A 14,177-nucleotide genomic window follows, 5' to 3' on the forward strand; every position below is an offset into this window, starting at 1 on the left:
AGTGCTACGTGTACAAGGATATACTTGGCTCTTGTTTTGGGGTGGTTTTTCGGTTGGGTGTTTTGGGGGGTTTTTTGCATACTTTTTCATGTTTGGAGCCAATTCTAAAAGTAGGGTTTTCTTAGCACTTTGCAGAGGAATGCAAAAGAAAGAGCATTGATATTTCCTGAACAGAAAAGTGTGATCAATAATAGTTAAGTTTGGATAAACCCTCATTATCGGATTTCTACAACTTCAAAACGAATCCATGTCAGCTGCCTGTTAAGCACAGACACAACTTTGCACGTTACAAGCTCGCTGCTGACAGTGAATAAAGCTAACTTCGGGAATACGCATCTGCAGAATCACGAATTTTCACATTAACAATCGTTTAAATCAAGATACAACTACACTTGGGTTATGAAATATTTAATGCCAGATGAAAAATAGATGTACTGAATTAGTTTAACTGAAAATATTGAAAGCTTAGGTAAGTTACTTATTCTAGTCATACAGCGTACACATTTAAAACACAGAGCTGCAATCAATTTATTGAAATTCATTTCTCCTTCCGCTTGAATTCAGCATTACTTTATTAATACAAGCAAGAGTATTAAGGGAACGACAATAAAACCTTTACGTGAGCACTACCTTATGTGGACTATATTTAATAAAAGAACTTCTGAAAAGTTCCTGTTGTTTTATCGTTACAGCCTCCTTTTAATCCTTGTCTGTAAAAACCCCAATTCTGTACTCCATCCAGGCAGCTGCTTCAAAACCATGCAGCTAATACGCATCAGAATTTAATAAGTGTACAGAAATAATTCTTCTATATCCAGTGTCTCTACCGTGAAGATTTTCAAAAGCTAGAAGAAAAGTGCTTATTTTGCTTAAAAGCAACTGGGTGATATAAATCAATTTAACTAATGGGTCAAAAGATCTTAAAGATGTCACAAGTAATTTATTTTTGTCTTCAGCAGCTTCAAACTTGTGAAATTTATGGTTATAAATGTCATAGTGTAGAGAAGTAAAACATGCCTCACACATAGCTGGATATTTTTAAACTATTGATATTTGAAGGTCTTTGGATCTCAGGGGTGATAGAATAAACCCCGGAGGACACCAACCACTGAAAAAGTCCAGGTGATAACACAATAAACACCAGATATCCCCTCGCCCTGCATTTAATCAAGTGGCTGGCACCATCAGCCACGTTTCATACTTCTGTCGACCTATGCAATAGGTCAATAAAGTCCTAATAAAGACTTATTAAAGTACCTACCTTACACATTTGATTTTTTAAGTCTATTGAAATGTAATACTTTAAATGTCAGGATTTTTCAGCAAGTCATATGGTGTGAACCATTATTGCAAATAAAGCGTGGGAACACTTTTAAAGTTGCCGTTGACTATGCTGGGGAATATGAATCTTTTTATTAGCGCTCCATGCTGCGCAGGGTATAAACATCACTCTGAACTTGTTCGCAGGTACTTGGGCTGCGCTGGTGGCATCAGCCCCTTCTCAGAGTCTTCCGCTCAAAGTTTGACAGCATTGCTTTACAGAGACGCAAAAAGCTTTTAAAACCAGATACTGTGGAATACGCTGGGGGAAGGAAAAATTTATGACTGAGTAGGCAAAACTAAGCAGCAAATATATCGGCTTAAGAGAAATAACGTGGGTTTCCTGGTACTTTCCCCCGCAACAGCTGGGTACCAAGTCGTGCGAGGCGCGGCGCGGCAGCGATGTGAGTTCCGCGTTCGAGGCGTTGGGCTGGCTCCTCTTTGAACATATGCCCTTTCAAGTGAAATTAATCACTCTCTTTATCACTCCTGCAGCATCTGGAGCCATAATCATTACCCAACTGCTGAGAAAGAAATGAAACCACTAATCGCACGGGGGGTAGGGCTTAGCGTTCAGAACAGGCAAGTTTTTATTAAGTTCTCATTTGAAAAGTGATTTTTCATGGCTAGCCTTCCAGGACATGCCACACAAAAGCTGGATATACTTCAGCAACTGTCTACAACTCATCCCCCAGCATAGAGAACCAATATATTTAGAGCTGCTGTAATGAGGTTTTAGCATGCTTTTCCACATTTAGCTCTGTAATCCTAAGTCGCTGTGATACACAAGTACGACACGGAGATACATTTGATCATAAACTTTAGAAGGTCTCTAGGAGAAGGAACTGCAGAAGTCTACAAAGTGGTAGACACCAGGCAGCGTAACCAGGAGTAAGGACCAGATACTGCCTCTGGATTCACACACCGCACTCCTCCTGATCGCAGCAGGAATTCCCAATGCAAACTGAAGCTCAGATATTCAAAACTACTGTATTAAGTGGGCATTTCGTCCTATCTATCCACTAGCTGAGGGTGATTAAAATAAACCATATGAATACTATGTCAATAATCTGGATTACCATGAAATATCCCCCATCCCTTCTAACTTCTCTGTTTGGTTTTCCTGGGGTTTACCATTCAAATTTTTTGAAAAGAAGAAAGAATACAAAGAAACAGCAGGACTATTCTCATACACACCAGATAGAAAAAATACAAAATCTAGGGAAATAGGGGTATCAGTGGGCAGACTACCCAAAACTCATGTGCCTAGAAAGTGTCAGCTGCATTATCTGCATACTGAGGACAAGCATATGCATTTTAGGGATTTCTAGTACAATTTTCTGTATTTTCACCCATAATAATTCCGCTCCACACAAGAGCTGAATGAGAAAATGATTACCCCTATATACTGAAATCGTTCAATTAAGTGGTGAAGTGAAACTCTTACTCTAAGTAACTTAAGATATAATTATTAAAAAAAAAAAAAAAAAAAAAAAACCTGCAGGGTTCTGAACAAGGGCGGCAGAATAATTAAATCTAGTACTCCTCTGAAACAGGCTGAAAATGTGATCATCCATTTTTAATGCTCCGCCTATATGTAACAACAGAAATCTTTCCAACAGCTGCATTCAATTAAAAAAATATTAACCCCAAGGAAAAAGTACAAAAACATCCCCATCTGTTTTTCTTGCCACTCACTGTGCTGCTTTTGTGAGTGAAATATGTACAACAATACAATCCAACAAAGTTGAATGAAAAGTGCTACAATTCCAATAATAAGCTATCTTTTTTTTTTTTTTTAAATGAACAGTTTAAAAGAAACCACTTTTGCAGATTTTCCCCTGTGACCTGCAGCTCTGTTCCCATAGTAACTATTGAGGAAAGAAAAGGATAAGACGCCTAACTTACACTTTTCCCAATACCAACAAAAACCAGAAAAAAGCACCTTATTCTCAAAAACTATTATTCTCAGGAAGGAAAGAGGGACATTAAAAGATTAGTGTGAATCTCCTGTGTAATCTAGTTTAAACCACCACCTACTGAACATTTGATGTTGGGTAGACAAAGATATTTGTTAAAGCGTGTAGTCTTTGTGTAAAAGAACGATTGAAATAGTTTTGCAAGCCCAACAATAACAAAATTACCAGGCACACGCTGTAAAAGCTTACATCTCAACTCAGCAAGCACGGCCGGCGGTCTACAGCCACGCTGCTACACAGTACTCATCTCCGCTGAGGAGCTTGTACTCCACGTATTATCTCCAAGTACAGAAAGTGTTAATTTTAACATACGTTTCAGTGTCATTTCAGTTCCTCCTCTGCTTGCCTTTTTAATTTGACTTGCTTGCTCTAGTGCTTTTTTCTAGGTAAAAAATGCAGAAGCCAGCGACTCATTCTCTAAGCAGTGCCACCAAGAATGTTTCACTGGTGTCTTCAAGTCCCTGCAGGAAACCAATAATAAGAAGAAGATACCACACAAGGAAAAAGGGCACCAGTTTAAGCATTTCCGCGTCTCTGACCAAAAACTCTTCCAGGAATAATTTTGATGTCTCTGACACTGGCACCCTCTGTGCCAAGAAGGAAGGTTCTTCAGCCATGTCCCATACACTGAGCTTTTAGCCCTGTGGGCTAAGGATAAATCCCGAAGCTATGGTGGACAAGACCCAGGTGGGTATGCAATGAGCTGTTGTGGCACATTTATCCAACAGAGCAGCAGACCTGAAGCACCTGGAGGACAGGCCAGGCTGGAAGATGAGCTTCCAGCATAAGAAAGATCCTTCAGGAGAGAGGTTGAGTTGTTGGAGCGAGGCCAGAGAAGGGCCACGAAGCTGATCAGAGGGCTGGAGCACCTCTCCTGTGAGGACAGGCTGAGAGAGTTGGGGTTGTTCAGCCTGGAGAAAAGAAGGCTCCGGGGAGATCTAATTGCAGCTTACCAGTATCTGAAGGGGGCCTACAGGAAAGCTGGAGAGGGACTAGTTACAAGGGCATGGAGTGACAGGACAAGGGGTAATGGCTCAAGCTGAAGGAGGGTCGATTTAGATTAGATGTTAGAAAGAAATTCTTCCCTGTGAGGGTGGTGAGGCACTGGCACAGGTTGCCCAGAGAGGTTGTGGAGGCCCCATCCCTGGAAGTGTTCAAGGCCAGGTTGGATGGGGCTTTGGGCAACGTGGTCTAGTGGAGGGTGTCCCTGCCTGTGGCAGGGGGGTTGGAACTAGATGATCTTTGAGGTCCCTTCCAACCCAAACCATTCTATGATTCTATGAAATCACGTACGTTTGTCTGCTTCTCTGACAAACTCACCAATATTTACTGCCCAAGGACACGAGGTCTCCACCAACTTTGAAATGTCTCACCCTCTTAAATATTATTTGTACCACCACTGCAAAAGCTTATAAAGTAAGGCAACAGATGCACCTCCACAAGTCCAAGAACAACAGTTAGATCCAACTGTTGCGGAAGCAATAGCAGATGAGGACACCGTATCAGAACTGGAATGACTAGCTTTGAGGCCACCCTTAAATCTTCTCAAATATCAGTGACTGGTATCAGCCAGCACATTAAATTTTGCTGCTAATGAACTTTTGCAAAACAACTTTCTTTACAAAATTTCAAGTATCATTGGTTTTCTAAAAAGTTTAGCAAAAATAAATGTACAATTTATATTGTCCCATAAAATATTCTTTGCAGAGAATTATTTTAGACCAATTTAGAATGAATTTTAAAGTACTATTTTTTATATTTAAATCACTTGTTTTAATGGCTACTTAATGAAACTATACCAACAGATTAACAACAACTAAACTACTTCAAATTAAACTGTTTATTACAAAATATTCAAAAAGAGCACCACCTATGTGATTTTGAGGTATTTTAAGCCACGCATTTCTAATTAAAACTGTAAAATATCAGTGGGTGACATCTCATCTGAGATTTTACATAATTCTGAGTAGCAAAGTTTAGAAAGGATTCAGTTTGACAAACCAGTTCAAAGAAGATATGTTTACTTACAGGGGTCCAGAATATCTTGATATCCTTAAATTGCAAATACATTAGGAGCAACTAGCAAAATAAGAGTTACTTAAATTATAGTCTGGCTCAAGTACAAAGTTATAAATTGATCATGAATAAAGTCGAAAATCAAAAGGCTTATGATTCTGGAACACCTTTTCAATTATCAAGTTTATGGTAGCAATCTGACTAGTTTTAGAATGGAACTTAACAGGTATTTTTAAAAGTATTTATTAACTGTTGCTGCTGTCAATACGACAAGATTGCAATCTCTAACCCAAGAGAACCACTGCAGTCCTAAATTCTTAGTATAGTGAAGAACCACAAAATCATTCAAAGTTTGATTAAATCAAGGCTAAATTTCCAGTTTAGAGTTCAAATATTTTAATATTCCATCCACAAGATAGCACAAGAATAACCTAGAATTAGAACATTTGCCACAAAATGAGAAGTTTGGAAGCATCAGACAGTCTGAGAAATATCATTAAACTTCCACATGCCAAACAAAGATCACTAAAGAGACATTTGCGCTTCATTCATGAATTGTTTTCCCATCTAATAGAAAAGAACACTTAATCTGGGATAGATTATCATTCTTCATCTTGTAGAGATTTGGGAAAAATATCACTTGTAGCAGAGCTATCTTTTAACTGCTTTTCAGTAGGTTTGAGCTCTACTGTCCTTTGCAGATCTAGACTCCTTTTAACATCTGGTGTACGTAGGTAAAAGTTTGTCTTTTAGGACATAAGGTCAAAGGCACTTCCAAACCAGCACTTGGCCTTCCTGAAAGTAAGATCTTGAGAAAGGGCATTCTATGGCAGCATTATCTGAGAACAGAGAACAAAAGATCTTTTTCATCTTAGCCGTAACTGGCTCATCCACCTTCACGAGTTGTTCAAAGGTTCCTCCACGTTAGAACTTGTTCTCTGAAAAGTTCATTTTGTACCCTTTCCATTATGGATTTTTTCTGAAGACAGACTAATGATCAAAACCCATTTGCTAACCCCATTTTGAGAATGACTTTCAAATACGGGTAATAACTCTGCACCTGGGGCAAGAAAACTTACAGCTCACCACACCTAGCTCCTCAAAGCCCACAAACACCAGAAGATTAATGGTTTCTTCCTCAGGTAAAAATCTCTCTGCTGTGATCAGCTGTATTTCAAATCCATTTCCCAGTCTGATATCTCTTTCAGTGCTCTTCCATTCGTAACAGGGAGCATGTCCCTGCTGGGCTAAATCCCCATCCTGATTCATTTTGGGGCGAGAATTACAGATGGAGAACTCGCTGGGCCATCACATCTGGGTTTCTAATAGTCCTCCTCCTCCCTTCCATAGTACGCAGAATAATATTTTCATGTTAAATAGCATTTTGCCAAAATTAGAGAACAATTTTCCTTAAAAATCAGAACACTGTCATACAAAAAAACCCCCATTTTTAAAATACTCCCCTTATTAAGAAAAAGCTACATCACTGCTTTAGCTCTGAGCGCCACCTTTTATAGAGTATGTCTCTGATCCCCTTAATTTCTGTTAGCTTTTTGGGGGAAAGAGCATGTTACTGAGGTGTGCTTTATGGAGGAGCTGAAGACATCAGCAGTGATTGTGAGACCGCAACCCGCCCATGCAGCAACTGCGGGCGTCTCTGGGAAGGGCTAATTTTCAGCATTCGTAATCCTAATTATCAGCCCCTCTCTTGTAAAGCACCTGAAATATTTCCTGTGTTGCACGTATTTTAGATTTAATTTAGACTTTAGAACTAAATTTTAGAGTTTCACCAAAAAATAAACCAATCTGAATCATGCTGTGGATTCATCTGTTCCTTAATATTCTATATACAGTTTTAAAAGCTTGAATGGCCATCAGTAAAACATAGACATATTTGCATTACAGAAATTCCAGTCACTTTCAGGACTATTCAAGAGTTGAAGAAAATCAACATGGTGAAATATGCAAATTGCCAATTGGCTACTGCATTAAACAATATTAACTTACAAGGATTTAGATCCAATTAAATCTTCTCAAGATTGTATCACTAAAACTGCTTTGTTAGTTAGCAAGTGTCAGAAAATTATTCAGCTATTTGAGGTTGCTGAATAATTTAATTGGTATAATTACCGCTTTCATGTTTAGGCTGGTGGTCACAAAATAAGTATCTGACAAGAAATGTCCTGAAACCAAAAGATACAATGTACAGATATTTGGACATTAATATACCATCTCTAGAAACCAAAAGCTAAAAATAAATGGGTTTGAGACAGGACACAAACAAGCAAAATGCAAGTGCCAGCCCTTTGAATAGCTGAGGGAGGAGTATGTATAATATACCTCACTGCCAAGTTCGTAAATTTTAGAAATATAGAGCCTGGGGTTTTTGTGGATGCAGTGATTTCAATCCAATTGCTTTCACCTATACCAAGACCACCAAGTTTAGCATGAAAATGTACGAGTCTTCATTAGATAGAGCAGAGGATTTAGCAAGAAAAAAAGTCTGCTTTATAAACTTCAGGGCTGATCTGACTGTTTGGGGTTTTTTAATTCATATTAAGGATGCATCTCTGGACTTCTATGTGCTATGAAAATTTAATTTAGTACATATGAATTCATTTTCTCAAAGTCAGAGCTTTCAGTAACATAATCTTATCTAATTATAGAGCATGCCACTTTAACAAGAAGTTGAACTTCTCTACAGCAGGTAAGTAACTTGCCATGCTTCCGACAGACAATTCAAGATTTAAAAACAAAATAGATCATCTCCTTTCTCGTTAGGGATTGCTCACTTATCATTAGATTGTTTCATTTGAAAAAAAAAAAAAGACAACAGCCGCAGGTTTTCTTTCTATCAGAACAGATCTGCTCAGTTCTGCCAGTAAAAGCTACTTCATTTTAGGTTCACTGTGCTCTGCTTTTATTTAATTTTATTTTTTTTTTAGTGGGCACAGAAGTCCTCAAACTATTGCATGGTTATTTATTTTTTTCAATTATTATACAAACCACAGATCTCATTAGGCCAAGCTCTCCATGATCTATGCCCCAAAGCTATTTTATTATTAATATCCTGTCACAACAGGTTATGTTAACCCCTCTACCTCTCCAGATCTACCTACTCCATTTAAGTTACCATTCCTCTCTTCCCAAAACATTTCCCTGTAATCTTTGGAAAGAAAGATATATCTTTGTGATTAACCATACCTGAAAAAACATTTCGGGCAAAATTTAAAAAAAAAAAAAAAAAAAAATCATACAAAAGCAAGCCATATATGCCACCCTGGCAGCAGACTGCTATTTACTGCTCCTTGCAAGGTCCCTGCCATTTTATTTTTATATACGTGCTTCTATATGTTGCTTAAATCTGCAACACATACAGAACTATCGGAAGAAAGCCATTAGTTTATTTCCTCTGCCCTGACACTGCAAAAGACACCCACCTCCTTTTTACCAAGCCTTTTTCCCCCAGAAGCAGTATCCATTCAAACTATTAAGAGAAATCTCATCCCGTTGTGTTATTTCTTAGGACAACTGCAAAAGACTGAGATTCAGGATTTAGAAACGCTGCTGCTTGACTCCTACTGCAGAGGAAGTAGAAGCTTCAGAAATAATCGCTTAACAAAGAAGTTTTTGGGTGAACATACAATTCATTTCGACCTAGAATTAAACGTTTTGGGTTTAGATTTAACTTTTCTCTAATTTTCAAGAAAATACTCCAGTGAAAAAAAAGAAAATTTTGTTTACAAGTATAAAAATATTTAACTGGAGAGGAGGAAAAAAAATGGTTTTGCCAAACAGGACAATAAATGTGGCTCAAACTCCCAAGTTACTTTCATTCGGAAAACATTTCACTCAAAGTTGTTTTCTATCTCTCCTCACTACATAAGCAGAGAAAGTGCAATAAAATACTGTTAGGATTTAAGGTTTTTAAAATGACTCTTGAGAGCTCAGATATTTCTAATTCACTGTGGGAGCCACAAGAACTGACAATTTTCTTTCGCATCTGGACAGCAGACCTTTGCACCGAGCTCATCACGAGGCTTTCAGAGCACGGTACCCCACGTCCACACAAACTTGTGCACCACCTGATTTTTCGTCCTAAATACATCTGCCTCAGATGTCTTTGAAGCATCAATATCTCTTTATTGTCAGCTGGCATCATGAAGTCAAATTAAATTTTTATGACTTCCACTGCACACCTCTGAAGACCAATGCTACAATACACTTCAGAACTGAAGACAGACAGCATTTTAGGATCTAATTTGTCTTAAGGAAAAAAACTCTACCTTTCAAAGCTTGTTCAAACATCACATAAATAACAGTGAATTGGAGAAAGACAGTTTATGATGTTGTTTATTTCCTCCTGATTTTACATGCAAGACACTGTAAAAAAAAAAAAAGTTCTTTAGAAATATCGTATCAGATTGTACTTAACCAGCACTTCATCAGCACATCCCAGCAGCCAGGACGAAAAGCTTGCGTTGATCCTACCGGAAGGACAGGAGCCCTCCCAGAATAATTGTTTCATTATGCAGCTAATTCAGTTCCTTACCTTCTATAGAACTACAATTAAAAAACCAAATAACCAAAACAGCACAGAACATCTCAAAAAAAAAAAAAAGGGGGGGGGGGGCATTATTTTTCCATCAAATGTAATCGCCTTGCTGCTCAGTCATAAAAGCCAAAACCCAGGCAATGAAACCCCTGGTTCAGTTGCGCATTTTTGATGAAGTACTTTGAGTGAACATTTCCTGAATTTGCCAATCCTTCCATTTCATTGAACATTGATTGTCATGTTGTGCTACAAACTAAGCATCCAATGTGCCATGCTTAGTTCTGTGCATCCACATCATACCATCTCCTCTCTACCTCCTCCCTCTAAGAATCACAGTGTTATCAATGTGGCTTTGCAAAAGTTTCCAAACATTGCGCGCACCCAATTTTGAACGTTCATACGCTGCATGTATCCAATCTGACTGATGGACAGAAATAATTCATTAAATGTGCCAGTGAAATGTTAATTATAAACAGATCAACCAAGAGTGTGGACTTCTGGCTCAGTTCATCCTGAAAGACGCTGGTGTGCCCTTTTCATTCAAACATGAAAAGAAAATGATTAAATATTTCAAAGGAAGCAACATTAGGATGATGATATCAGGATCCAGTAAAAATTTTACTCTTGGATTAAAAGCATTAAAGGAGACTACAATTACACTCTGGAGTCACTCTGGTGCATAACTGCATGAGACACGAAGATCACTAATTTAAAATAGAGATTAAACTCCTCTATTTTTTAGTTACAAAAAAAACATCAGAATAGAAGACATTATCAGGCTTTTTTAATTTATTATTGAGCTAAAACAGAATGGAGAAAGGGCAATCACACCATCCTCAAATACAGGAATTATCTAGTAAATAAACCAAAATATCTTTTTCCTACCTGTTTTCCAGATAAACTGATGACCTCTCCTGGCTTCCACATCAGCTGTTTGGAACATTAAGAAAACAAACAAAAGGAAGGACTTCCCCAGGCTCTGCCATGCCCAATGAGGAGAAACCCAGTTCTGTTGTAGAAGCATAATTCAGATAATTCAGTCTCTTGTCTTCTTTGGTCCTAGAATTAACAACGACGACAAAAAAAAAAAAAAAAAGACTTGCTAAAAGACTTAAAACACAAAGGCAGCAGGCTCAGCCTAAGGGTAACCTGGTGGCCACCATGCATTTCACAGTCCCTGTGTGCCAGATTTGGTGATCCCAAGTCTGTTATAGAGGCTCAACTTGGAGAGAAAGGGAGGGGAAAAAAAGGGGGAGGCAGACAGGAGGGCCAGCTCCCGGAGGACCTGCAGACCCATCCTACAAAGCCAGCCATCGTAAATGCTTTTAGCAGGTTCTTACGAAGAAATTTGCCAGTGCAAATAAATGGCAAGGGATCTGATAACAGTCTGTGATGTGTCCCTTCTTTTCTCTATTTAATTTATCTTTAGCATGAATATTATCATGTTCTAGGCAGACTAAACCAAAGCTGAGAATAGATTCCAGGTGCAATATTCAGCTCTGAATGCAGACCCCATGTCCAACATTTTAAGATCCCCGACACCTGAAATACCAGACCTGGAATTATTTTTAGCTCCATACCGTGTGTGAACACGGGATACACAAAAACATGAGAAATGCAGCAGGAAAAGCAGGGAAGCAGGAGTTGCTTATCAGCACATGATGAACCAGCCTGAAAGGGAAAACTAGACATTACTTGGGCATTTCTCTGGAATTTGGGACTCACGTTTAAGTCCCTGATCTTTGAGCTCAACCAGCAACCGGTTGGCTACTCCAGAGAGGTCTCCCCGACTGAGAAATTTCAATTAAGCTCTTCAACACTTCAGATGAATACCAGAGCCACGTCGTGACTGAGACAGGAACGTATCAAGTTCTGTTGCTGGAGCAGTTTTACACCGTACAACTCATTAAAATAATCACTGTGCAGTGCCAGAAGCAAAGAGGAATGTCTCTCCACGTCTCCATACAAAGCAGGAGCCCAACTTCCAAATGTCTGCTTCAGTGAATATCCACATTGCTTATGCCGTGGGAAAGCCCCAAAACAAGAGATATTAAGGCAGGCATACGACAAAATAAAATATTAAAAATTCTGATTCAGACCAGTAATTCAAATCTCTGTTTCTCTTGTCCCAGAAGACGACCAACCAGCCACTTATTTAGGCAGATTTTACAGTAGTTTCAAGTTATTTTGGATTCATCCACATTCAAGTGGGAACAGTTTTGAAGTCTCAAAAAAGTGTTCATGATACATGCCACATCAAACAAGAGCTAGTTTCTGACTTAAATTTACAAATTTATTTTTTCTTATGTAATAACTTTTGTATTTATACCCTGTTTAAATTCTCAACGTAGTTCTACTCATTAGTGATTAATCCTACTTTATAAGCAAAAAAGTCGCATCCATTTTAGCGTAAGGAGAGCGACAACACCTGTCTTCAAAATTTGCCTTCATTGGCATAATCTTGGTGATTTTCATTAAAATTATCAGTTATTAGAAGTTTAGTCCAGAAAATTCCATTACATTCCTAACCTTATGAAAAGCAACATTGTCATAATACATAATACGCAGCATCATTCTTGATAAGAAACTGAAGATAAACCTGAAAATAGTACATATTGAATATACAGTAAAACTTTTAATTTCAAGCTGTATTTGAATTACTTTGAAACAGTTTCTATCATGATAAATTCATGCAATTATATTTAATCAGATATTGACTAACTATGGTGGGAGATACAATGTTATATCTGTTATCTGGTTTAATTCATTCTTGAGTTTCAGATGAACAGCGTTTCAGGTAAGACTGAAAAACCATCAAGCTGACCAAATACGGTAATGCGGGCAAGGGATCAGATTTATTGCTTTGCTCACGTCTTCCAGGCTAATTTAATTCAGAATTTACATTTAATTCAGAATGCAACTCACTGAGACCCAACACCCAGACAATGTAACACAGACCACAAGTGGCTTCCTACAAAGCACAAGTGAAGCTCAGAAATCTTGAGCGTCCTTCAGAAATGAGATGGGGAGGACCTTGTTGCTCCCCAATGCAAATACAGTAGGAAAGTCCTTGGAGGGGGCAAAAGGGGGCCCTCAGACATCCTGCAGTTATTTTTTTTTGCCCATCTAGATGGCTGCTCACCTCACACAGAAGAGCTGAGGAGGAGCGACTCGCCCAGTGTCTTCAGCATTGCAGTTACCTTCTACGGCAGTCAGAAAACAGAGTCACCGACTTTCTGTCAAGGGAAAGAGAAGGCATTAGTGACATTGGCTCCAACACTGTTCACACCCAAAAATGCAAAACAAGAACAGAAATTATTCAGATGCTCAGATTTAAGTACTGGAGGGGAGCCAGCGTGCCCAGCCTGCACAGACAACGCTCATCTGAATTGCAGGGCAGCTCTCCAGGTCCAGAAGAATGCCGTAAAAACAACGCGTCTTAAACAGGTGGGGGCATGAAATGGGAAAATCCAAGGAGCCCCCAGATAACAGCTGATAAAGACGCTGAGATTTTTAATGAAGCACCAGTAGCGCTCATCAGCTGCTTTCTCAATACACTGCCTTCATCTCAGCATTCAAAGGGTCAGTAAACAGCAGTAAATCCCTGGCAGTAGCAGCCTCCTGCCCAAAACAAGGAGTTTCGCATATGTTCATTATTTGGGCAGGACTACAAAGATAACTGGCTGCTGCTCCCCACGGAGCAAGAACAGAGATTATATTAAATCAGAAAAAACAGAAATAAATTAGACGCCATGAGACTGATTCTAATCTCACCCACCCCAGCAAAGCTCAATAGAGTCCACTGATTTACACCACAGCAAAGCATAATAAAAATTTGTCTGTATATCTAGGTTTGTATAACACAATTTGGAACAGTAGCTGTTCTGTCCTGATACGATAAAAAATTATTGCACAGGCAACATATGCTATCTACAGAAACATGAATAAATTACATTATGAAGGCCACCAACACTTCACATCAAATTTAGTTACAGTATATCTCAGCTCCCAAATGTGTCAGCATGGCTAGCTGTAAACTGGCAAATACAGAGGAAAAATGGAGAAAAAAAATGAAATCTACATTTTAAAAATTGACTTCACCAAGACTTGTTTATGATTAAATTCATGCAATTGCTTCAATATGTTCAAGATATGTGTTTTAGTCCGAAAAATACCTCATTTTTCCAAAACTGATTATCTGGATTTATTCAATATCCTTTATAATACAGGCCTAGCCAATTAATAGTCTGCACTAATACATTCTCTTGAAATTAAATAGTGAGGTATTGTTTTTGCATATTTGAAGG

At 38.5% G+C, this 14,177-nt stretch overlaps 1 protein-coding gene across 3 annotated transcripts in view; it reads right to left on the minus strand.

Annotated features, from left to right (window-relative positions):
• Positions 1-14,177, minus strand: part of THSD7B (thrombospondin type 1 domain containing 7B) — a 358,700-nt gene that overhangs the window by 255,533 nt on the left and 88,990 nt on the right. For all 3 annotated transcript variants that reach the window (XM_054830722.1, XM_054830723.1, XM_054830724.1), the window contains 2 exons: positions 13,013-13,106; positions 10,756-10,929 (listed from right to left, as the gene is read on the minus strand). In XM_054830722.1, coding sequence (XP_054686697.1) covers positions 10,756-10,894 — 139 coding nt within the window. In that variant the 5' untranslated portion in view covers positions 10,895-10,929; positions 13,013-13,106. The remainder of the gene's footprint in view (positions 1-10,755; positions 10,930-13,012; positions 13,107-14,177) is intronic.

This window comes from Grus americana, chromosome 6 (genome assembly GCF_028858705.1).
Source record: "Grus americana isolate bGruAme1 chromosome 6, bGruAme1.mat, whole genome shotgun sequence".
In the NCBI taxonomy this organism is placed as follows: Eukaryota; Metazoa; Chordata; class Aves; order Gruiformes; family Gruidae; genus Grus; species Grus americana.